At 37.1% G+C, this 27,570-nt stretch overlaps 1 protein-coding gene, 1 long non-coding RNA gene and 1 pseudogene across 4 annotated transcripts; all 3 read left to right on the plus strand.

Moving 5' to 3' along the window:
- The first annotated feature begins 9,071 nt into the window (after nucleotides 1-9,071).
- On the plus strand, nucleotides 9,072-12,185 carry LOC121787932. Its single transcript, XR_006047543.1, has 2 exons — nucleotides 9,072-9,577; nucleotides 10,600-12,185. It is a non-coding gene; the product is annotated as an uncharacterized LOC121787932 (long non-coding RNA).
- Nucleotides 12,186-17,404: 5,219 nt separating this feature from the next.
- Nucleotides 17,405-23,291, plus strand: LOC121787940 (annotated as a pseudogene).
- A 1,667-nt stretch (nucleotides 23,292-24,958) lies between these two features.
- On the plus strand, nucleotides 24,959-27,259 carry LOC121767868. 3 transcript variants are annotated; one of them, XM_042164200.1, is made up of 5 exons: nucleotides 24,959-25,503; nucleotides 25,583-25,660; nucleotides 25,753-25,797; nucleotides 25,950-26,030; nucleotides 26,985-27,259. In XM_042164200.1, the coding sequence occupies exons 1-5, from the start codon at nucleotides 25,458-25,460 to the stop codon at nucleotides 27,065-27,067; spliced, it is 333 nt and encodes a 110-aa protein (XP_042020134.1). In that variant the 5' UTR covers nucleotides 24,959-25,457; the 3' UTR covers nucleotides 27,068-27,259. The 3 variants fall into 3 exon arrangements, 2 of the variants coding, with proteins under 2 accessions (XP_042020134.1, XP_042020142.1); XM_042164208.1 differs by lacking the exon at nucleotides 25,753-25,797; XR_006043228.1 differs by lacking the exon at nucleotides 26,985-27,259 and adding an exon at nucleotides 26,111-26,170 and having other exon boundaries at nucleotides 24,959-26,030.
- Nucleotides 27,260-27,570: the final 311 nt, after the last annotated feature.

Below are 27,570 nucleotides of genomic sequence, written 5' to 3' on the forward strand. Positions count from 1 at the left end.
TTTATTTAATTAATATATTCTTCAATTATTTCAACTTTAACACTATCATCAAATGTACTTTAACTTATATTACTCATTTTTAAGTTATTTATCTCACATTATCTTGTTCTATTCACGTCGTGATTCTTTCTAACGTTATTAATACTAAAATAAACAACAATTGTTAACGTTAGTTTGGACCATCCAATTTCAAAATCTTGTGTCTACCACTGATATCAGTATGAACTCTTGCTCATTATCTTTTGGTTTAAACTTTTTATTTATAAAAAACTTTAAAATTAATTTTTGAGATTATTATAATTAGCGGAGATAGAATATAACTACGACTATGTATAACTCCGTGAGATAATATTATAAACCATATTTACAAAATGAATCGCACCTATAATGACTCATAACTAAATGGTCCGATTAACCTGCAACGGTAATTAGATTACCCCGTGTCCTTGGAAACCAATTTGGCAGTAATAGCAAGCGAAATTCCTTAGAGCATCCGCAGCGGCGGACGTCGAACCGGCTTGTCGGATGTCCGCGCGGGACGTCAGCCATTAGGCGTGGGAGGGACGGATGCGGACGTCCGCTGCGGACACCGCAGATCCGCGGCTTTCCGACGACGTCCGCCATTGCGGGTTCCCGGCGGACGTCCCGATTTTTAATTTTTGTTTTTTTTAAAAACTCTATATATACGGCTCGTTGAACTTCATTTCATTCGCACCACTTGTTTTAACTAGTTTATCTCTTTCTCTACGTTTCTTTTATATACAAAATGACTTGTGTAGTGGTAGTGGTGCGGGTGGTAGTGGTGGGGTGCTGATGAAGTACAACGGCGAATTAAAGAACAGTTGCGGGCCGTTACGTCCAGGGAGATAAATCGCGCGATACAAGCGGCCTTGCAACAGCAGCAGCAGCAGCCGGTGGTACCTCGACCCATCCATCGTTGAACTATAGTACCCCGGACCACATCGCTGCACACCGTCGGTTATATGATGACTACTTCGCTCCGGAGCCGCGGTTTGAGGAGAACATGTTCCAGCGACGTTTTAGGATGCATCGTCCGCTATTTCTGCGTATCGTGAACGCTTTAGAGCGTCGATACGAGTATTTCAGGATGAGGGAGGATGCGTTTGGTAAACCCGACCACACGCCCATACAGAAGTGCACTGCCGCAATCAGGCAGCTGACATACGGAGGTGTGGCCGACATGTTCATTGAGTACCTCCACATCGGCGAGATGACTGCCCGCGAATGTCTGAAGTATTCTTGTGAGAACGTTAGGGAGATATGCAGGGATAGGTATCTTCGGAAGCCTACCCCCGAAGATTGCAAGGCTCTAATAGATATACGTGACAGTCTAGATTGGGAGTGGAAGAATTGCCCCGCCGCCTAGAAAGGGGTGTTCACTGCCCGCGAATGTCATGTGGAATTCTTGATGCTATGGAAAGTTAATTCAAAATTGAGAAGGAAATAAATTGAAATATTAAAGTGTATGATTAGAAAGTGATTAAATGAAAATTAAGTGTTAGAAAATAATATAAGGTTGGAAATGGAGAGATTAGAGAATATATATATATATATATATATATATATATATATATATATATATATATATATATATATATTAAGAAGTGTAAAATTTGTATATCAGGTTTTCGGTGATTGTTTGGACGACGAAAATGACCAAATTAATTAAAATAGTTAATGAAGGGTATTATAGCCTTATAATTAAGTATTATGATTATAATTTGAATAATATGAAGAAAAAAATTAGGAATTATACGATGTTCGTGTAGAAAATTCAATAGAAAGGCATTTTGGTATTTTTACATTAATTAAATCAATTCTTTCTCTTTATTTGGACAGTGCCGATTTTTACTCATCAACTAGGAATGAAATGGCTGCAAATTTTATTTCAAATATTAGAGAGAAGTCTAGAGATAATGCTTTACAAGTAGTTTAACTAAATGTTGCCAAATGTCTCCATTTTTAGCCATGGAAAATGCTAATGTTGGGAGACTAAAAAAACATGAGATATCTTCTTTCTTCCTCATTTTTCTTCTTTACAAAAATCGGCAGCCACCTTTCTCAAATCACCATAGCTATTTTCTCTCACATTTTCTTAAGTTCTCACATTTTCTTAAGTTTATCGGCGAGTCGAACATGTAATCGCGTAATCAGGACTTTCTCGAGGTATCTCTCTCTGCCTACCTATATTTATAGCATTTTAAATAGATGAAATGTAGAGGACGGATGGCTGGCAGGTTTGGAATAATTGGGAAGTTGTAGGGGAATAATTTTAATTCTTGAATAGTTCATGTGGTTATTGTGTAGGTTTAAGCATGTTTTGATAAATTATTTATAACCTATTGAACTCTAGCATAAAGATTTCATGAGGATTGAAAATACTCATTTGATTTTATGTTTTTGATGATATAATATCAAGCTAGACAAAATATATGGTTAGTGAGATGATTAAACATAAATGGAAATAGAATTTAATATGAATGTTTGAATCGGATTTAATCCTCTGTTTTTCAATGATCTGATCCGAATTGTTCGGCATGTGTAAAACAGTGAAAATTCTATTTTAACAATTTTTAAAACAACCTTGGTGAGTCTAGTAACTCCCTGAATATTTCGGAGAATTCTGGAGTTTAGGTACTGTATCAATAAATTGTTATAACAATACAGCTATAACTGCCATAGTTTTCGTAATGTGTACTGTTTTTGTACATCTTATCCGAATTATTGAGAGCATTTAAGATCGATGAAAACTTTATTTCATAATTTCTATATTAACTATAAGATGTTTAGTTGTTCTCTCGATTTTGTGATTAATTAAAGAGTTCAAATACTACTTATAAAAATTGTGTAGAAAATGTTGCCAGAAACTGTTCAATTTTGCTAGTCTCTGGTAAAAGGAGAATATCTCTCAAACCATTAGGAAATTTTGAGTGAATCTTGTTTCATTGTAAAATAGACTTCATGGGGTATTTAAAAATGTTATATTAAGCCTCTAAATCCTTTTGAATGGATATAGAACATTAATGAGAAATCAGTCCAGTGCAATTGTTATATAAGAAGTTAAATGATGAATCAATGAATTACTATACATCTGGGATATTAAATATGGTTAAAGGAAAGAGTTTAGCTCATAGTAGTATTCTTTTTCTATAAATTAATGTGGATTGCATGTGATTAGTAAGTAAAGCGAGAGGTTTCTCGGCGATAGCCGAAATGGAAGAAAAAAAGGTTCCGGAGTGACTGGAACATTAAGATGGAAAAAGGGCTTATGCTCATAAGCCTGTCAGGTAGCATGCTCATCACTTAAATGGCCTAATTCTCTTATGTGCTTTAATGTGATTATTATGTGACATATTGCTTGGTAAATTATGATTAATTATGTGATAAAAGACTTATGAAGTAAAATATGAAAGTAAGATGAATTATTGAATGATTTGGTAATGAAGTACGAAAGGGAAGAATATGATTGTTACTTTAAAGATGGTGAGATGTATACAAATAAGATTTTCATGTGAAATATGTCTGATCGACTTGTGATGACGTCTGATCTATCTGTATGGATGTGTTATGTTGGAAATCGTTGATAATAAAGTATACTTGTCTGTGCTTATGCCCCGTGCTTGAGTGTGTTCTGTGGGTACAATTGGCATGCCATAGGACAGCAGCGCTGCATTATCTGTGATCTCTCGTCTTCTGGATAACCGAAGCGAAGATCGTCCGATATCTGTCTGAAATCTGATCTGTCTGATATCTGCTCTGTCTGATATGCACCCTCATGGGTGATCTGACTATCTGTCTGCACCCTAATGGGTGGTCTGTGCGGCGTCCTCTCGAGGACCATGACCGCGTCTGTATCTGATTCTGTTTCTGATCTGGTCCGCGTACCCTAGTCTGTCACTAAGCACATTAAGGGGACATATGTGAAAGCTATGTGATAGTGTCGATCAAAATATTCGTGATGATATATGTGACAATACGTGTATGATAATATATAAGTTATAATATGAGATTAGATGAAACATCTGTTATATTATACGTGAAAATGGATTATGTTACATGGTTCTGTTGAATTTTGAAATAAATATTGGAAATCTGAGACTTGCAGACATAGTTTATGACATATGAGAATTTTTGTATTATTATAAATATTGGAAATCTGAGACTTGCAGACATAGTTTATGACATATGAGAATTTTTGTATTATTATACCCTTCAGATGACATAGTTGGAAATTTGAAGTTGTAAATGAAGATTTGACTATTGGTACAAGTATGTTGATACGTGTAATGACATCTGTGATTTGTTTATGTTAATGTGTGGATATCATGTGAAATATTTGATGCTTCATATGAATATTAATGACTGTTGATATGTTCTGGGATTGACATTGGCTACTGGTTGGATTCTAGGCATGCGTCGGCTATAGAGGAGATGCTGCCCAATTTATGTTAGAGATTAATAAGACAATAATATTATGATATATGTGGCAATGATTGGTAAATGACCTGATGCAGTGGCTACAGTATGTCAGTATAGAAGTTTGTCAAACGAGTTTTTGATAAAGTATAAAGTCTAAAGTTTACCAAAGTACGGGACAAGAATTCCCGTGTGACCGAGAAATGTGGTTATATGGGACTGGCCACCCCACATAACTCGAATCTCGGTAGCGTCATTTTAGGGGAAAAGATACAGGAAGATGAAAAGGAAAATGATGTATATGAAAGTTATAAGATAATGTGTGATTCTACATGATTTGTAAAATGATATATAAAATAATGTAATTATCTGAAATGAAGTACATTGATCCTAATGGATTATTGGCGCCCTGATATGAGCTATATGTGAAAAAAATGTGAGGACATGTGAGTTGCTAAAAATGTGGTGTGGTGGGAGGAAATAATATGTGATGCATGGTATGATAGGAGGACATACATGAAGTATATGGTGTGATGGGAGAATTCGGTCGGGCCTCATGTGGGGCATTTCGCTTAGCCGCGTACCCGTGTTTGTTGATAAGCACATTTGGGACAACAATGTGATAAGGTGTATGGTATTATATGCAACAATATGCAAACTAACACATGTGATAAAATGTGTTATAATATGTGGACATAGGAAACATGTATGATAATCCTGATATGTGATATATAGTCTAATATGCCTTGATATATATGGTCCATGTAATTAGATTTTGTTATATGCGTTTCTATTGAGTTCTGATATTAGTGTTAAGAGTTCGAAATTTGCTGCTGTGATGACGAATATTGAAATGTGAATGTTCGAGGTTATAGAATGTTAAGTGGATAAAATAGTATATGTGCATGATTGAAAATTGAATGAATGATGTGATTTGAATATGTGTGTCCTAATGAAAGATACTAAAGAGTGTAAGAAAAAAAGAAGAAAAAGAATTCAAGGAAGGATAGGAAAAGAAAGTAAGTTATAGATTAAGTGAACATTATGATATAAATGTGTGAATGAGCAAATACGACGAATAAGAAATAAATGACATAATCTGAACACATGTGCCCCTATATGGATTATATGGGTACTCGGAATCGGGAAATATGAAATATGATGTGATGTGATAGAGATATAAGCCAAGTAATTGTACATGATATAAGATATGTGATACAAAATGTGATCAGATTAGAAATGTGAACTCCGTAAGAACTATGCTCGAAGACGAGCTAAGTGAATATGGAAATTTAAATGAGGATTTAGAAATGAAATGGAGAATGTAAATGGTTATGATGTAAGAGGACAATTAGAATAAGTTAAAAAATGAACTAAAATGGTGTACGGGATAAATGAGTAATAAAAATGATAACATTGTCATGTGAATGCGAAAGAGGAATCTGAATGTGAAATTACTGATTATGTGATTTTACATGCTATTTGATGAATGGTTGTTGAAGTAAGAGCTATGGATTTCACATTGGAACGTATGCGAAAGTCTGTCAGATAATAAAATGTAAAGAAGTATGCAATATAATTTGATAAGTATGCTTATGTGTATTATTGAATCTGTGACATGATGGAACCAATAATCTTAATATGATATATTAGGGTGAAATATGAACTTATGTTGCATTATATGTGGAAGTTGGATTATGTGATTATAAGTGCGATTTTGTGACAAGTTAAAAAGCATGACATGATAAACAACAAATAAAAGATAATAATAATATTATTATGTAATTGTAAAATGTGGTTGTGATAAGATGTGATTTCGTGATTTTGTATGTCATTCTGTGTTTGGTTGTGGAAATAAGGGTACTCTATGTAGACGAGGATATAGGCTGCTATGGAATGACATATATGAACCTGCGACGCTTTTTGGAATAAAGTAAACCCGAAGGAATTTCGAGGACGAAATTCTTTTTAGGGGGAAAGAGTTGTAACACCCCAATGAAATTACCTTAGTCGAAAATTAATTTCCGATTAGGAAACCGGAGAATCAGGACTCTTGAATAATTCGATATTGAAAATAATGGTTGGATATGTGAAAATGTGGTTGGTCTGTATATGTGCCAAGTATGTTGGTATGTAGGGCTGGCAATTTTCGACACGACACGATAATCTGACACGAATCCGCACAAAATTATTGGGTTGGGGTCAAGTCTTATTGGATCCGTGTCCTTATCGGGTTGACCCATTAAGAACTCGATAATTTCGGGTTGGGTTCGGGTCGGATGCGGGTCGGATACGGGTAACCCATTAAGAAATAATAATATTATTTTTATTATTATTTATAAAAATATATATTACTTTAATTTTTTAATTTCTTATAAATTAGGTTTAAATAGTATAAAACGAATTTTAATTGTGTAAATTAGGTTAAAAATTAAGGTTTAATCGTGTAATATTAAGGTTCGGGTTGTTATCGTGTCGTGTCAACCCATATTATATCGTGTCGATAACGGGTTCGTGTCGGGTGCGGGTCGTGTTTGGATTTGAAGGTAGCAGGTCGGGTTCGTGTTCGGATTTACAGTTTCCTTAACAGGTCGGGTTCAGGTTAGGCCTTATTGGGTTGAGTCATTATCAGGTTGACCCGATAACGACCCAATCCGCACGATTTGCCAGCCCTATTGGTATGTGATATTGCTTGGTAGATGTCATGTGGAATTCTTGATGCTATGTAAAGTTAATTCAAAATTGAGAAGGAAATAAATTGAAATATTAAAGTGTATGATTAGAAAGTGATTAAATGAAAATTAAGTGTTAGAAAATAATATAAGGTTGGAAATGGAGAGATTAGAATATATATATATATATATATATATATATATATATATATATATATATATATATATATATATATATATATATATATATATATAGGGATGTATTCATTTCCTTTTCCTATATTTCCTCCTTTTTCCTTCTTAATATCAGCCATTAGATTAGAGAAATGGACGGTCAAGATCAACTTTGGGTAATTAATCTCGTGTTGCATTATTTGTCCTATTTTGTGCATTATGAGGGTACAATAGTAATCTAATAATGGCTGAAAACCGCTACGAATAATGCACCACATGGTCACGAGTAATGCATATAATTACCTATATAATGCACAATATGTGAACTGCAATGCATACGAACAAGATGTGTTGTGTTATGATGTTTGACACACGTTTCTTGTTTCCCCTAAGGGTTTAATAAGCTTAGGGGCTAGGGTATAGTACGTAGACATGTATGTAATCTTCACATGGTAACGAGTAATGGATATAATTGACTATATAATGCACAATTTGTGAACTGCAATGCATACGAACAAGATGTGTTGTGTTATGATGTTTGACACACGTTTCTTGTTTACCCTAAGGGTTTAATAAGCTTAGGGGCTAGGGTATAGTACGTACGCATTAATAACAAATTATAAAACGATACGAATAATTCACCAAATTGTCACGAGTAATGGATGTTATTAACTATATAATGCACAATATGTGAACTGCAATGCATACGAATAAGATGTACCATGTTATGATGTTTGACACACGTTTCTTGTTTCCCCTAAGGGTTTAATAAGCTTAGGGGCTAGGGTATAGTACGTAGACATTACTAAATGCACGTATGTAATTTTCAATCTGTTGATTAACCCATATACACAATACCTCTAATAATGCATAATATACTGAGATAATGACAATTAACAGCTACATAATGCACTACCTAAACCAAATAATGCACATACGTATATTCCAATAACAACAATTTGTTAGTAATGTCTACGTACTATACCCTAGCCCCTAAGCATAAACCCTTAGGGGAAACAAGAAACGTGTGTCAAACATCATAACATGGTACATCTTATTCGTATGCATTGCAGTTCACATATTGTGCATTATATAGTTAATAACATCCATTACTCGTGACAATTTGATGAATTATTCGTATCGTTTTATAATTTGTTATTAATGCGTATGTACTATACCCTAGCCCCTAAGCTTATTAAACCCTTAGGGGAAACAAGAAACGTGTGTCAAACATCATAACACATCACATCTTGTTCGTATGCATTGCAGTTCACAAATTGTGCATTATATAGTCAATTATATCCATTACTCATTACCATGTGAAGATTACATACGTGTCTACATACTATACCCTAGCCCCTATGCTTATTAAACCCTTAGGGGAAACAATAAACGTGTGTCCAAACATCATAACATGGTACATCTTATTCGTATGCATTGCAGTTCACATATTGTGCATTATATAGTCAATTATATGCATTACTCGTGACCATGTGGTGCATTATTCGCAGATACCAAAATGTGGCAGTTACTTTTCCGTCAAATGTCAATAATAACCCTGTAATGCATACAACCACCTTCTATAATGCAACACGGAACCAGTTTTATAGAATCAATCTGATCCGTTGATGCCTTAGATCTAACGCGTAATATTAAGAAGGAAAAAGGATCTAAGATGTGAAAAGGAGAATAACGCTCCCCTATATATATATATATATATATATATATATATATATATATATATATAAAGAAGTGTAAAACTTGTATATCAGGTTTTCAGTGATTGTTTCGACGACGAAAATGGCCAAATTAATTAAAATAGTTAATGAAGGGTATTGTAGCCTTATAATTAAGTATTATGATTATAATTTGAATAATATTAAGAAAGAAATTAGGATTTATACATTGTTGGTGTAGAAAATTCAATAGAAGGGCATTTTGGTCTTTTTACATTAATGAAATCAATTCTTTCTCTTTATTTGGAAAGTGCCGATTTTTACTCATCAACTAGGAATGAAATGGCTGCAAATTTTATTTCAAATATTAGAGAGAAGTCTAGAGATAATGCTTTACAAGTAGTTTAACTAAATGTTGCCAAATGTCTCCATTTTTAGCCATGGAAAATACTAATGTTGGGAGACTAAAAAAACATGAGATATCTTCTTTCTTCCTCATTTTCTTCTCTAAAAAATCGGCAGCCACCTTTCTTAAATCACCATAGCTATTTTCTCTCACATTTTGTTAAGTTTATCGGCGAATCGAACATGTAATCGCGTAATCAGGACTTTCTCGAGGTATCTCTCTCTGCCTACCTATATTTATAACACTTTAAATAGATGAAATGTAGAGGATGGATGGATGGCTGGCAGGTTTGGAATAATTGGGAAGTTGTAGGGGAATAATTTTAATTCTTGAATAGTTCATGAATATGTGGTTATTGTGTAGGTTTAAGCATGTTTTGATAAATTATTTATAACCTATTGAACTCTAGCATAAAGATTTCATGAGGATTGAAAATACTCATTTGATTTTATGTTTTTGATGATATAATATCTAGCTAGACAAAATATATGGTTAGTGAGATGATTAAACATAAATGGAAATAGAATTTAATATGAATGTTTGAATCGGATTTAATCCTCTGTTTTTCAATGATCTGATCCGAATTGTTCGGCATGTGTAAAACAGTGAAAATTCTGGTTTAACAATTTTTAAAACAACCTTGGTGAGTCTAGTAACTCCCTGAATATTTCGGAGAATTCTAGAGTTTAGGTACTATATCAATAAATTGTTATAACAATACAGCTATAACTGCCATAGTTTTCGTAATGTGTACTGTTTTTGTACATCTCATCCGAATTATTGAGAGGATTTAAGATCGATGAAAACTTTATTTCATAATTTCTATATTAACTATAAGATGTTTAGTTGTTCTCTGGATTTTGTGATTAATTAAAGCGTACAAATACTACTTATAAAAATTGTGTAGAAAATGTTGCCAGAAACTGTTCGATTTTGCTAGTCTCTGGTAAAAGGAGAATATCTCTCAAACCATTAGGAAATTTTGAGTGAATCTTGTTTCATTGTAAAATAGACTTCATGGGGTGTTTAAAAATGTTATATTAAGCCTCTAAATCCTTTTTAATGGATATAGAACATTAATGAGAAATCAGTCCAGTGCAATTGTTATATAAGAAGTTAAATGATGAATCAATGAATTACTATACATCTGGGATATTAAATAAGGTTAAAGGAAAGAGTTTAGCTCATAGTAGTATTCTTTTTCTATAAATTAATGTGGATTGCATGTGATTAGTAAGTAAAGCGAGAGGTTTCTCGGCGATAGCCGAAATGGAAGAAAAAAAGGATCCGAAGTGACTGGAACATTAAGATGGAAAAAAGGGCTTATGCTCATAAGCCTGTCAGGTAGCATGCTAATCACTTAAATGGCCTAATTCTCTTATGTGCTTTAATGTGATTATTATGTGACATATTGCTTGGTAAATTATGATTAATTATGTGATAAAAGACTTATGAAGTAAAATATGAAAATAAGATGAATTATTGAATGATTTGGTAATGAAGTACGAAAGGGAAGAATATGATTGTGACTATAAAGATGGTGAGATGTATACAAATAAGATTTTCATGTGAAATATGTCTGATCGACTTGTGATGACGTCTGATCTATCTGTATGGATGTGTTATGTTGGAAATCGTTGATAATAAAGTATACTTGTCCGTGCTTATGTCCCGTGCTTGAGTGTGTTCAGTGGGTACAATTGGCATGCCATAGGACAGCAGCACTGCATTATCTGTGATCTTTCGTCTTCTGGATAACCGAAGCGAAGATCGTCTGATATCTGTCTGAAATCTGATCTATCTGATATCTGCTCTGTTTGATATGCACCCTCATGGGTGATCTGACTATCTGTTTGCACCCTAATGGGTGGTCTGTGCGGTGTCCTCTCGAGGACCATGACCGCGTCTGTATCTGATTCTGTTTCTGATCTGGTCCGCGTACCCTAGTCTGTCACTAAGCACATTAAGGGGCCATATGTGAAAGCTATGTGATAGTGTCGATCAAAATATTCGTGATGATATATGTGACAATACGTGTATGATAATACATAAGTTATAATATGAGATTAGGTGAAACATCTGTTACATTATACGTGAAAATGGATTATGTTACATGGTTCTGTTGAATTTTGAAATAAATATTGGAAATCTGAGACTTGTAGACATAGTTTATGACATATGGGAATTTTTTATTATTATACCCTTCTGATGATATAGTTGGAAATTTGAAGTTGTAAATGAAGATTTGACTATTGGTACATGTATGTTGATACGTGTAATGACGTCTGTGATTTGTTTATGTTAATGTGTGGATATCATGTGAAATATTTGATGCTTCATATGAATATTAATGACTGTTGATATGTTCTGGGATTGACATTGCCTACTGGTTGGATTCTGATATGTTAGAGATTAATAAGACAATAATAATATGATATATGTGGCAATGATTGGTAAATAAAATAATAAGAATTTAAAGAATTTTAAGTTGTATGATTATTGCTTGTAGAGAACTTAGGCTAAAGTGTTGGGTGTGCTACAGGTTAGTCGGCATTGGGGAGTATAGGTCGATGTTCATTCAAGTTTGCGTCAGTGCTGCATCCTCGTCGGGTCACTGAACGCTATCTGTGGTATATAGTGGTGGCATGTTTAGAAATTAGATTATGGTATTCTGAAATCAATTGCGTTGTAGTTTAATGTTGATGAATTAGTTTTCGAGGAAATATAAACTTATATGCTTTTGTATGTAAGTAATGGTCTCAATTGGTTACAATTATGAAATTTTAAATTGCCATATTTGATGGCACCTCTTTCGTGACATCACATATTCGGTCGGTAGATGGTCGGGTAGGGGGTGACAGGTTTCAAGAGCAAGAATCCCACGATGATCCTTGAAACGTTATCTGACTACCGGCTGTGGATTTGGCATGCGTATTTGGAGTAGCCGGGTTGAACAACGACATCAACGTCCTCCAGTCGTCGCCCATTTTCAAAGACCAGTGCATGGGCGTTGGTCCGGCCGTCAGTTTCGTCGCCAACAGCAAGCAGCACAATATGTGCTATTATTTGGCGGATGGGATATACCCTATGTGGCCCGTCTTTGTGAAGACGATCAGATGCGCAACAGACGAAAAGAAGATCTATTTTGCGGGTCGTCAGGAGGCAGCGCGCAAGGATGTGGAGCGGGCATTTGGTGTGCTCCAGGCTCGATGGGCGGCAATGAAGGGTCCATCACGGCTGTGGTATATTGACAGCATCGCTGATATCATGTACGCATATATTATCATGCACAACATGATTTTCGAAGATGAAGGTTCAGCACTGACTGATTGGGCCAATGATGATGTTGATGCTGCCGGTCCCAGCCACGGCGTAGCCACCGCCAATGTACGTATGGGGATACCCCATGAAGAGGCCGATCGAGTCCGTGCATTTGCCGACATGTGCCAACGACAAGCCCATATTCGACTCCAGAACGATATAATTGAAGAACTATAGACGCCGAGGGGTCGTCGTTGAAATTTATAATGTAATTTGTTTAGACTTTTTTTGTTGAAATGTACTATTTTATTTTTTTTATTTAATGAAATTATCATTGCACTTTCTTCGTCCGTATTCGTGTCGAAATTTGAATTCCGTAAATTGTTTAATTTGGTGAATTTGTGAATTTTTATTATTGTGGATGTTCGTCGGGATGTCCATCATTGTGCAGTGGGATGTCCTTATGACGTGCAGTGCAGTGGGATGTCCTTATGACGTGGCAGTGCAGTGGGATGCCCTTATGACGTGGCAGGAGGTGTTTTTAGGAAGTCCGTCGGGATGTCCGCCGAGACATCCGTCCCACTGTGGATGCTCTTACCCTGCTCCTTTTGCCACGTTTAATCCATTTTTTCCATTTGTCGTCGAATCATCGTCTCCTCCAATATATCCGGCGATAGGTACCTATTTTCATTTTGTTTTATATATATAATATAATATAATAATAATATAATCTACTATGAGTATCACGTGGAGTTTTGATTTTGTCCTCCCTTTGAAACGCTCCCAGCGCTCTCTCTCTCTCTCTCCCCCTCCTGTGCCTGCATTAGAGTATCCGCAGCGGTTGACGGACGGCGTCCGTCTGCCCGTCCGTATCAGCAGCACGACACCCGTTGTCCGCCGCTGCGCTCTCGCCGCTGGCGCGGCGCTGCTTGATGCATCGAGCACGTCCGTGCCAGCTAGCAGCTGATGTGTCGCGTTCTTATTGGCCAACGACATTTCCGTTGGAAATTCATTTTTTTAAATAAAAAATAATACCAAAAATTAAAAAAAAATCAGATTCCCAAAAATATGGCTGTTTTTTACCGTTTTCTGGAATTTTTTTTATTTTTTTATTCCCAAAATCATATATAAATACACACATTTATCATCCATTTTTCACATCAAATCATCTCTCATTCATATTTTTTCATACAACTTATCTACATCTTTCTCTCTTACTCAAACCCTCTCAAATGGATTTCACCAATCTCATTGCGCAAGCGGAGCGCGAAAACAAGAATACTATGAACAATATTGTGCCGCCTATGAAGCCTATGTCACCGCGAATACCCCCGCACCTTCTCCTCGACTAACTAGATCAACTCGCCGCTACATCCATCGTGACCGGGAGGGAGCCAACGAAAGGCTCGTTGCCGACTATTTTTCCGACCAGCCGCGGTTTTCGGAAGATTACTTTCGGCACCATTTTCGCATGTCAAAACGTTTTGTTTATGCGTATTGTCAACACATTATCCTCCCCTGTTGAATACTTTCAAACAAGTACAGACGCAACCGGTCGGCAATGTCTCTCGGCGTTGCAGAAGTGTACGTGTGCCCATCCGACAACTTGCTACTGGGCAAACGGCTGACCTCTTCGACGAGTATTTGCATGTCGGTGAGTCAACTGGAATCATTTGCCTTAATAATTTTTGCGACGGCGTTCATTCAGCTTTCGGTGAGGAATTCATTCAGGCCCCCACCACCGATGATTGCCAACGGTTGCTTCGTCTTCACGAAACAGTCCATGGTTTTCCCGGTATGCTTGGCAGCATTGACTGCTTGCATTGTAGGTGGAAGAATTGCCTGACTACTTGGAGGGGGCAACACTTAAGCGGCCACAAAGGCAGCGACCCAACACTTATCCTTGAAGCGGTCGCCGACTACCGTCTATGGATTTGGCATGCATATTTTGGTATTGGCGGATCCAACAACGACTTGAACGTGCTCTATTCTTCACCACTCTTCAATGATGTTTTGAATGATGTAGCACCGGCGATCGACTTCACCGTCAACGGAAATGCATACCACATGAGTTACTATCTCGCCGATGGTATCTACCTAAGGTGGTCGACTTTCGTGAAGACGCTCAGCAACCCGTCCCGCAAGACCCGAGACGGGTTCTTTTTGCGCAGCGTCAAGAGTCCGCTCGGAAAGACGTCGAAAGAGCTTTTGGGGTCCTTCAAGCCCAATTCAACATTGTGAAGGCCCTGTCTCGGTCGTGGTACGTGAAAAATATTGCCGACATCATGTACACATGTATTATCTTGCACAACATGATTATAGCTGACGAAGGACCGATGTCGGCTAGCTTTTACGACGAGGATGAAGCTGGAAGCTCAACCGCGAGGTCTCCCCCACGCCGAGGTGTGCATACGACGGTGGGCGAGAGGATCGAAACAAGGAACACAATGCGCGATACCCGACCCACATTGAGCTATAAGAAGACCTAATCAAACATATTTGGGCGAAATTCGACAACGAGTAGTGGTTTTTTTTTAATTTTATGAATTTAATTATGTAAATTTTAATTTTTAGGATTTTAATTATGTACTTTTTAATTTTTAGGATTTTAATTATGTAATTTTTAATTTTTTTAATTTGTAATAATATTCCGGATATTTTTAATGCATTTTAATTTTGTGTAAATGTTTTTATTTAAATTGAATAATAGAATGATGAGACCCTTGAACTTAGCACGAATGTGAGTGTTTGCTCTTACCTAAGACTAGAGAATAAAAGTAGGTTCGGGGCCACATCCGTGGGATGCTCTTAACTGCTTACGATACGGTGTTAGACCATCCACAACGCGTCTCGCGCCGGGCTCGCGTCTCGTCTCGGAGAGACGAGACCCCCGCGAGACGCATTGCAGCGCCCATCTCGTCTCCAGCTCGCGACCGTCTCGTCGCGCAGCTCGTCTCGTGACGAGACGAGCTGTCTCGCCACGCGCCAGGGACACGTGGCACGTCCCCATGCGTGCGTGATGCCCACTCGCTGGCCCGCGAGTGGGCGTCGTCACTGATGACGCAATAATTCATTTTTTTTAAAAAAAAATCGATTTTTAATAAAAATTTTTTTTTCAAACGGTAATATTACCGTTAAATATTTATTTTCATTTTTTAAATTTTTAATTTTTTTACTCTATAAATAATTCTATTCCATACTCATTTCAAACACAAACACACATCTATTCCTCTCAAATCCTCTCTATCATTCCAATTTCCATCTGCAATCAACTCAAACAAATGGATCCTTTTGAGTAAATGCGCCAATTAATGGAACAATCACTCGAAGAAGATCGACGACGAGAGGCGGAGGAAGCCGCACCACCCCCACGACGCTCCCGGAAGTACATCAATCGGAACCGGGAGGAAGCCGCCGCGAAGTGGAGCGCATCCATCTATACAAGAACGGTTGGCTATTCGGGCAAGGACACGCGACTCTAGCGCCCACACCCAACTCCAAGAGGATCTAATTGAGCACATTTGGGAAAACTTTGGCGGAGAAGATTAAATTATGTCATTTTTATTTTTTGAGGGAACATCATTTTAGGTCTACGAACTTTGACAAAGTATCATTTTAGGTCCGTAAACTTTGAAAATCTTATTTTAGGTCCGTGAACTTTGAGTTAGTATCATTTTAGGTCCTTTTTACTAGTTCCAAGTTTTTTTGGACGAAAATACCCTCAATACCTTAAATGTATATATTTTTAATAAATTTATCATATACTCATATTTTTTTTATAAATATCTTTACAATATATTTTTGACAAATTTTCTAAATATAATTTGACCTTAAATATTATCACTTAATTTTGTGACATGCAAGTAAAATTGCTTCTTCAATTTTTTATCTTATTTTTTTTAATGTTGAATAAATAACTTTTCTCTAATAAAAAAAAATTGAATAAAGATCTTTTCTTGCATGTCACAAAATTAAATTATAATATTGAAGGTCAAATTATATTTAGAAAATTTGTCAAAAATATATTGTAAAGATATTTATAAAAAGATCTTTATTCAATTTTTTTTATTATTAAAGAAAAGTTCTTTATTCAATTTTAAAAAAAATTAATATAAAAAATTGAAGAAGCAATTTTACTTGCATGTCACAAAATTAAGTGATAATATTTAAGGTCAAATTATATTTAAAAAATTTGTCAAAAATATATTGTAAAGATATTTATAAAAAATATGAGTATATGATAAATTTATTAAAAATATATATATTTTAAGGTATTGAGGGTATTTTCGTCCCAAAAAACTTGGAAATAGTAAAAAGGACCTAAAATGATACTAACTCAAAGTTCACGGACCTAAAATAAGATTTTCAAAGTTCACGGACCTAAAATGATACTTTAGCAAAGTTCGTTGACCTAAAATGATGTTCCCTCTTATTTTTTTAGAATTTTAATTATGTCTTCGTTTTTTTAATGCTAAGTTGTAATATTGTTTTAATTTTAATAAAGTGTGTTTGTTTAAATTGAATTGAGTTTTAAAAAAATTATAAATTAAATTGAATGAATAGTAATTAAGAGACGGTATAGAGACGGAGCGTTGCAGGTTCCGTCTCTTAGTTAAGAGATGGAGGAAAAAAGGACAGTGGGGCCCTCAAATAGTGCTCAAATAGTAGTTAAGAGACGGTTTAAGAGACGGTATAGAGACAGCGTTGTGGATGGCCTTATACTGCATTTATTACCGTGCGATCATCCTCGTGATTGCTCTTAACTGCTTACGATACGGTGTTATACTGCATTTATTACCGTGCGATCATCCTCGTGATTCGCCCCACTACTTTCTGGCGTTTCTGTTTCGCTCTCATTTAACTGTTTGGTTTTTTAGTTTCTTGGCTTGGAATGTTTGGTTGATCGATCGATAAGATTATTCGGTCATCGGAATATTGCCGTTGATCAGGACATGGCGATGTTGGCACCCTTGGATCGATTCGCCAGGCCATGTTAGTGAAACTTGTTCGATTTCTTTCTTATTTTCGATCTGCATTCGCTGTTAATTAGCTGTTTGATGTGTGAATTAATGGTATGTGAACCTAATTTGTTCCAGATTTTGGGGCTTATCATATTTTTTGCCTGTAATTAATCGCTGGTATTCATTTGATTTCTACTGTGTCTGAGCAAGGGCAATGTATTGTAGGGTACTGTTATCTTTAGGGTATTAGACTTTCATAGGCTGTACAATGCAGTGGCTAATTGGCCAGATCTTGAATCCTTAATAAGCGGAATATTCCATGTTTTCGTTATTGTTCATCACAATTTCATTGTCAACCTAATTGTAACTTCTTTATATTTATTGTAAAAGCTGCTTTACACATAAGTCAGTTATAAGACTACTGAATATATCAAGATTGTTGGCTCCAAGTGCCTAGGGATGGAAATTCGGAGACATTGCTTCATGGAAACTGAATACCAAATCCCATGCTCTCATCCTTACTTTTTATAATTAGCATAAGTCTTACTTAAATGTATCTACGTGTGATCATGTGGAGCAGACGACGATGGGTTTTCTGGTAATGAGGAGAGAAAAGAAAGAAAGTCTGATTTTGAGATTTCGGAGGATGAAAGGAGGACCAAAATTGGTTCTTTGAAGAAGAAAGCACTTAATGCATCTTCAAAGTTAAAAGCATTCTCTCAAGAAGAAAAGTGGTAGAAGAAAGAGCGATGGTCGCGTCAGTTCTGTTTCAATTGAAGATATCCGGGATGCCGAGCACCTGCAAGCTGTTGAGTCATTTCGGCAAGCCCTAATATTGGAAGAGCTTCTACCAGAAAAATTTGATGATTACCATATGATGTTGAGGTTTTATTCTTTATAAATTTTCTTTTGTTCATATGATGATTACCATATGATGTTGAGGTTATATATTTTTTGAAATGTTGGGAGGACTGAGAAAATGGTGGTGAAATATTGGTCATAGAGTGCCAAATAGATACTCTGTGTGACCATTAAGTCTCAAGGTTATTGAGTAAAAAAGCACTACATTAATCGAATTGGGAGCTAAAAATACTATATCTATCCAAGCGATGTAGAGATAACATGCCAGTAGTACACTTATCTTGTGTAGGATTGTGAGTTTAGGAAGATAGCTGCTTTTAAATAATTAAACTCCATTAAGTTATTCATGGAACACTTCCCAAACTGCCCAGTATTATATATACACTTTCTCTTGATTGTTGAACTCTGGCTTTGGTGCATCATAACATTCCCTTTATGCTGAGGAGAACTTTAAATTTCTAAGAATGTTGAGGAATTTCCTTGCAGGTTTCTGAAAGCAAGAAAATTTGATATTGAAAAATCGAAGCTCATGTGGGCTGATATGATCCAGTGGAGGAAAGAGTTTGGTACTGACACAATTATCAAGGTAAACCGAAATATTTTCTGCTAGTGACTTGTGAGAATGCGGATGTTTTCTTGTTCTTAATCTTATTAACTTGTTCTCTAATATTTTAAGCTTTTGAAAATTGAAAGTGAACTCAGCCATTTACTTTATCCATCAGGATTTTGAGTTCCAAGAGTTCAATGAGGTTATGAAGTATTACCCCCTTGGCTATCATGGAGTTGACAAAGAGGGGAGGCTAGTATACATTGAGAGATTAGGGAAAGTCGAACCACACAAACTTATGCAAGTCACTACCATGGATCGTTACATAAGATACCATGTGAGAGAATTTGAGAAATGCTTTGCAATTAAGTTTCCAGCTTGTACAATTTCTGCTAAACGGCACATTGATTCAAGCACGACAATCTTGGATGTTAATGGTGTGGTATGTTAAACATTCCTTTCTCTAAATTTTACTCCACCGGTCTTGAACAAGGAATTGGTTCTATTTGAACAACCCACTAGTGTCTGTGTTTGATTTTATTTTCCCTGCCTGATCATTTTCCAGGGTTTGAAAAACTTCACCAAGAGTGCACGGGATCTCATTACGCGGCTCCAGAAGATTGATGGTGATAATTATCCTGAAGTAAATCCTCAGACCTCTGCTTCTTTTGGGAGGGGGGACTTTATTTCAACACTTCTCTCTGTGATGATTTTTTTTCAATTAATTTGTGTTTCCTAATTGCAGACTCTTCATCAAATGTTTATAATCAATGCTGGTCCAGGCGTTAGGCTATTATGGAATACTATAAAGAACTTTATAGATCCCAAGACAGCTACCAAGATTCATGTATGCTTGTGTTTATGATTTATCCTTTTATGATACTTGGTTGAGTTACTGGCTGTGACATATTGATGTCTCATTTTTTTGAATCAATTCAGGTTCTTGGATATAAATACCAAAACAAGTTACTTGAAATAATCAATGCCAGGTAAATGGATGGTTATGAAAGTAAGTCATCTTCTTGTAACTACCATTGAGGTCTTTTGTGATATGCGTGCAGTGAACTACCAGAGTTTTTAGGAGGAAAATGTACATGTGCCGAATATAGTGGTTGCCTATCTTCTGATAAAGGACCTTGGAAGAATCCAGCGATACTCAAGGTCGCAACTTACTCATGCCCGGGCTTTAGAATACACATGATGTGATGCAATTGTATATGTATTCCCTTTCAAATTTCTTTTGGTACGAAGGTAGTTAACTGTCTTGCTTACTGGTGCAGATGGTGCTTAATGGTGAAGCACGTCGTGCCAAGCAGATTGTCAAAATTATTAACAGTGATGGGAAGGTAGTATACGCCAAGCCTCATTACCCCATGGTATGACTACTAGGCCCTTTTTCATTGTTTAGTCATATGTTGTCAATCATCCTTCATTGTGAATAGTATATAAAACTCTTGGTTGTATAACAGTTGAAAGGCAGTGATACTTCTACAGAGTCTGGTTCTGATGCAGAAGATATTGCTTCACCAAAAGCCAATAGAAGTTTTACCCAACTTCGGTTTACTCCAGTTCGTGAGGAGGTAAGGTTAAACATAAGGCTTTATACTGATATATACTCCTTCCGTCCGCCATTAGGAGTCCTATTTCTTTCTTGCACGTGTTTTAAGAAATTTTAAGAAAAGTGGGTGGAAAAAAGTTAGTGGAATATGGGTTCCACTTGTATATAGTTTTAAATGAAATGTGAGTGAAATGAGTTAGTGGAATGTGGGTCATATTACCATTTATAGTAAAAATGATTCGGGAACCCTATTCGAGGACGGACTAAAATGGAAAAATGGGACTCCTAATCGCTGATGGAAGGAGTAGTTTCCATTTGCAGTTTCCTTGCTTGAGGAAAATCGGAATCTGTTATTGCTTTTGTTTTCTTTTTCTTTTGTCTATTTCACGTTTCCACTTTGTAAGGATACACAGGATTTGCTAGCCTGATATTCTCTTACATCTTGATAATTGATACTCCATTAAAGATCTCATATCAATCACAAAACAAAAGTACATGCTCCTTACGCGGAGCTTTCCCCACTTCAGTTTCTTAAAAGAATATTCTGAGTTCCATTAACATAAAGCATATGGATGAAACTTGTTATCACATCAAAAATTTCAAGAAATATCAGTATGTCTGAAAATACTCTTAAGCTTAGGAACTTTTGCTTTCCTAATTCCATAATTGCAACAGATCAAATCGGGTTTTGATAATGGATTGACGGAGTACTATTTATCATGAGACTTGAGTTTATTTTCATTTTTTTCCATGGATGCTCTGGTGATTTCGACTCATTTTGCAGGCTAAAGCTTTAAGAACGACCAATCATTTTGGCAATTTTTGTGGATATGATGAATATGTACCTGTGGTTGACAAGGCTGTAGATTCTGTCTGGAAGAAGCAGACAAGTACTGAGAACTTCAAAGTTTCTGAAGGTTATCCACCATTTCTGTGGTTCTTTCTCTAAATTAAGTTATGATTTCCTATTTCTGCATTTTATATGCATATAGTCTACTCTCTTCATTTGTCTTGTGACTTGTTTGTGAGTTGTGCGGACTGCAGACCATCCTATCTTGTGCTGCACTCCCTCTAGCTAGACTCACCAGCACGTATCGGAGGAGTTAGCTTATATATAGTTGCTTGTTTTTCCTTGTTTCTGCTCTTTACATCGGGTGGATATATAGGTAATATACACTATGCAGAAAAAAAGGCAGACAATATGACATTATCCACATCCACCATCTAGAGTTGTCTTTTAGTTAATAATATAAACAGTATACATTGCTGATGATGGTTGCAATTTACGGAAATATTTTTTCGGCGTTAGATGTATTTGGTTGCTGAAGTCTTTGGTTTTTCTTTTTTAGGTTTCCTTTTGTGTTTTTTCATGTTTTGTTTATGTGTAAAAAGCTTTTCTTCCATAATGTTTAAAACTTGTATGGAATTTTTATTCCAGGTCCAGCGCCTGATTCACACAGAGTACCAACAGGATTTAGTGCTCGTGTTCTGGGAGCTCTTATGACATTCTATGTGACCCTTTTCATGTATTTCCATTCAGTTTCATGCCATATTAAAAAGAAACTTCCCAATGCATCAATGCAAGATGACCCAACTACTCCAGAAATTGAGTTTAGATCTGCATCACAAACATTATCTTTCTGGGATACAGATATCACCTCTTCTGTCATGAAGAGGTTGGGGGAGCTTGAAGAGAAGGTGAATACTCTTCAGACAAAGCCATCTGAGATGCCACATGAGAAAGAGGAACTGTTGAATGCCGCTGTTTACCGTGTGGATGCCCTAGAGTCAGAGTTGATTGCAACCAAGAAGGTATCTTCCATCTGATTCCCTAAAGTCAGAGTTGATTGCAACCAAGAAGGTATCTTCCATCTGACGCATTACATTACACTTTTAATGGTTAACAAAGGCTACCATCACAAGGTAGTGGTTTGGTTTTGGTCAGAGTCCCACCGAACTCTATTGGATAGTTTGTTTCCCTTCTAAGAGTTTATATGAATTCACAACTTGGTGAATTGTTAGAGGCATAATGCTGTGGTTCTAGGAAAACAATTTGGGAATGGTGATAACTTCTGAGTAGGGCTATTAAGATGTTAATATTCAACCATTTCAGAAAACATTTAGTTCCTTCAAAAAGAAATCCTATAGAATTAAGAGTTAGCATGTAATAGTGTGGCCTTGAACCATGCAGGTGGCTTTCTTTCCATTCTTGCCACTAACTACGAAATCTTCTTGATGGGTAACATACGTCTATGGTTCCACCTGCTTCCCTGACACTGATCCCCTAGGCTTATATGCATATCTGGTAGTGTGCTATAACTGAGACGTTTCTTTTTCACCCTGTTGCAGGCTCTGCATGAGGCTCTGACGAAGCAAGAGGAGCTGCTCGCTTACATAGATAATCTACAATTTGCTAAGCTCCAAGTGAGTGAACATGATATGCTCTTGATCTGAATCATGTTTGTCATGAATACTCGTGCTGACATGCCTTGTTCTTTTTGTCCAGAAGAAGAAATTTTGCTGGTAAGCTGCTTTCTACGTGGAGCTTGGACAGTTGACGACATCTTTGTCCATGATCGATGCTTACTGCTTAACCTCCCCATCAAAGTTGCCTAAGGGCATCCACAATGGGCGGACGATGGCACGGCCGATGGCGCGGACGATAGTCGCGCCCTATACTTCGGTCGCGGAGGATAGCGCAGACGATGGCCATCGTCCGCGCCATCGTGGAGGTCGCGGACGATCAACCGCGGACGATGGCACGCGGTTTCGTTTTTTTATAAATACCGGGCCATCGTCCGCGCCATCGTCTGCCCCATTGTGGAGGTCGCGGACGATCAACCGCGGACGATGGCACGCTGTTTTGTTTTTTTATAAATACCGTTCATTTGTAACACTTCATTTCACTCGATTTCATTTTCGAAACTTACAATTACATAATTACTACGAAATGGATTCAAGCCCCAATAGTCCTACGTTTAGCGCAGGGGTGCATTGGCCGGGTACAAAACCCGGCGATTATCGTTCGTTCGACACCAACGCCCATTACGATCCCGATTTCAGTTCGGAATCGTATAGGTTGTCTGACATGGAGCTGTCTCCGCACCGCCCAACCGCAGCGGCCGATCCCCACCCCGCCGCGACCGCTTCCGCCACTAGCCAGAAAGAAGCGGAACCGGCAGCGGGCGCAGAAGTTGCCACCTCCCGGTGATTGCGATGAGTACGCCCCCGGCTGTATGAACTACAACGACGACGAAACTCTCACTTTGGCCCGGTGTTGGGTAGATATATCGGAAGATCCGATATTCGCGAACAACCAGCGACAGATCGCGTACTAGGAACGCATCGCGGACCTCTACAATTCGGTCAAGCCGCCGATCGCGTACAAGCGCAAGCGTGAGCAACTCCGCAAGCACTGGGATCAAGTCAAGAAGCAAGTGAACTTGTATGCGGCGGAGTTCGAGAAGTTCACGCGGTCACGGGGGAGCGGCGAGAGCGCGAGCGACTTGCGCGCTAAAGCGCTGTTGTCATACCGGTCGATGTACGACGACTTCAAGCACGAGGCCATCTGGGCGCTCTTGAGGGACAAGCAGAAGTTCCAAGGTGGAATTCTGCACACTGGTGCGCCGAAGAGGACGAAGACCACTGAAGCTGGTGATTACACGAGCAGCGGCAGCGGCAACCACCCGGTTGACCTCAGTCGGACGTACGTGGATGAAGGGAGTTCCGGCACACCGGTGTCCTTCCGGCGTCAAGGCTGCGAAGGCCAAGGGGAAGGCGACCGCGACCTCATCGTCGACCGCTGCAACCCAAGCTCCGGTCTCGGTAGAGCTCCCGACCCAGACGGCCACCGCGTTTGAGTCGTTAGCAACAGCGTCGATGGCAAGGACGATGTTGCAGACGCACAGGGCCCTCAAGAAGTGTACCGACCCCGACGAAGCCGAATATCTCCGGGCGTTACTCGATGAGCTGCGTCGGAAGTTGGGAATTGGTCCGACTTAGTTTTTTTTTTATTAGTTCAATGATGTAACTTTATTTTTATTAAAACTTCGCCGTTTGTTATTTAGACCGTTTTTTATTTACTCGTTACTTGTTATTTGAAAACAGTAAATTAATTAAACAAAACAATAAAATGATAATGTGGCGCGCCATAGGGCGCACCTTAGGGCGCGCCTTAGGGCGCCTCACTGCAGGTGGGGAGGTAGGAGGATAAAACTGCTGAGGTGGCGCCCCATAGGGCGCGCCTTAGGGCGCCCCATTGCTAATGCTCTAACCAACCACCATACAGCTAGCTGTAACTGATAATGAATTTTACGGAAAAAGGCTTGCAATATATATATATATATATATATATATATATATATATATATATATATATATATATATATATATATATATGGTTTTAATCTACTAAAAGAAGCCTTTATGTAAAGAAATACTGACCAAATATGGACCGTGAGATCTGGGAATGAATGGCCACGATCTGATGTTGTGAACGATTTCTTTGGGTCATAATAGGAGTGTTCTGTGTCATGTAAGGGTAATTTAGGTATAGAAAATATAAACAACTGCCTTCTATTTTTTAAGAGCGGATTAATTGGGATCATTACTCCACACGTTATTAATCTGATTCTTCGGTTCCTGCGCCATTCAATTCGTCTCTCTCACCAAAATCTGAACTCAAAAAACCCAAACCCTAGAATCTGCTCTAAAAACCACCCAAATCTTCTTGGCATCTGAATTGCCCAAACCATACAAAGCTCTAAAAATTAGACGTCCCCTCCAATATTTCATCGTCGCTTGCACCAAAAATCGCCTCTGCCAGATAAACCGTTTCCTCGACCAAAAACCTAGTCCGAATCCAAAACTCGGCGAAGAAGGGGAAGAAAATATCTAATTCAACCATGGTCAACACTAGAGCATCTGGATCCACTACTCATGACGGAAAAGGTTAGTAAGATGTTGTAACCCATGAATTGAAGTTGACAAAATCAGGCCGATTAATAACTTCAGTTTGCTGTTCACGTAGTTTATCAGAGAACGTCCTCGAAGAAAAAGCTACCAAGGATCCCAAAAGCTCCGACAAGAAATACGATACCAAATTCTGGTATTTTGATGCATGTAGTTTTGATTCTATTTTGGAATTTGGTATTTAATTGTGGTTTTTTGTTTCATAACCAAAAGTCCAAAATTCAACAGAACCCTATACTGAAGCCATTCCTGATATCCATGACATAAATCAAGGTTAAAGTTATATATTTTTAACCTTATTGTAGCTCTGCTCTTTAATAACTGATGAATAAGTAAGCCATATATGTAAAAAGAGTTATGGAATAAATGAATATTTATACGCTTTGTTTGTTGTAATGCTATACGATAATTTATTTATGTTTCAGTTATGGAAACACATAGCAAAGTCATTCCACAAATTGAAATAGAGAAAGAGTCTGCAGGTGATTTACCCATTTCTGGAAAAGGTGCGTGCTGCTCCCAACTAGTACTTACTTGATATGATTGTGATGGCATCTGTAATTCACTTTTGTTTTGTTATGACTAGGGATGTCAATCGGGCCGGCCCATCGGGTTTCGGGCCAACCCGCTCGGGTTGCGGGCCAATCGGGTGCGGGCTAGTCGGGTTGTGATTTCTTTCGGGTTATAAAAGTTCAACCCTAACCCTAAAAGCTCGGGTTTCGGGCTAGCCCAACGGGTTAATCGGGTTGCTACCGATAAAATTAACATACGATCAATCCAATAAATAATGATGAAAAATAGTTATATTTATTAAATGTAAAGTATTTAATTATGAGATATTTGAGATATATGATTAAACACAATCATAAACATGATCAAATACTAATATTTGAGATATTTTGTGAAATTTTAATGTATGTTTTAGAAATTTAAATATTTTTTTAGTGAATTTGAAGTTTTAAATTTATTTATCAGTTTTTATATTAATAAAAATTTCAATATATAATTTTTATATTTAATATAAAATTGAAAGTTATTTTTTTAGTTATATATATTATAAAATTAATTAATGAAGTGTCGAATTATAAGTAAAAATATTGAATAATAGAAATTTTATCGGGTTTTCGGGCCAGCCCATCGGGTTTTCGGGTCTGGCCCTAACGGGTTGCGGGTTAATCGGGTGCGGGCTAATCGGGTTTTGATTTTATCGGGCTAGAAATTTCCGACCCTAACCCTATAAATTTGGCGGGCTATTCGGGCCAGCCCACGGGTTGCGGGCTACACTGACATCCCTAGTTATGACACTTGGGATTAAGTTGGAACATGTCATATATTCCTCTCTGTGCTGGTTAGGTACTACCCATTGTTTGTGGGAAAAAAAAGTTTGATCTTTGGTGACAGGCTGGAGTTTATATAAATGTCATTTTTGTTTAATGTTTGTAATATGTTGATGTTGGCAGGAAATAATCACAACACGTTACTGAATAAAGAGGCAGCATCTAAACATTATGCAAAGGAGAACAAGAAAAAAAGATCAACGTAGAAAACATGATAGCAAACTATGGATCTCGCCAAATGGTTATGTCGTAACTTACATTAGTGGACCATTTTGTTCATTTCATTAAAGATAGTATTTCTCTTGTTTTTGAATCATGTTTTATTCAGCGGGTGGATGTCATTAGTACAACATATTGTTTCATATATAAGAAAAAATTCCATTAAAATGACCTTTAAATGTTTTCCTATTGTTTCTTGTAATATATATTGAATGTGTCATACAATTGTTAGGTAAATCTGTGTCATAATATACCAACAGATGAGGCATGGCGTAAAACTACAAAAAACCAAAATGACTCATACAATTTGATATATATGTTTGCATGCAAAAAACTTATTAGTAGTACGAACGAAGAATATTCTCGTGTTTTGAACATATTTAAAAACAAAAACGCGATTCTATGCAAGTTTTTAACATATTAAAAAAGCTAGAACGATTGAATCATGCAAAAACAATTGTTAAGAACATTAATTATGCTTCTGGGTCAT

The sequence above is a fragment of the Salvia splendens genome, chromosome 2 (assembly GCF_004379255.2).
Source record: "Salvia splendens isolate huo1 chromosome 2, SspV2, whole genome shotgun sequence".
Classification (NCBI taxonomy): Eukaryota; Viridiplantae; Streptophyta; class Magnoliopsida; order Lamiales; family Lamiaceae; genus Salvia; species Salvia splendens.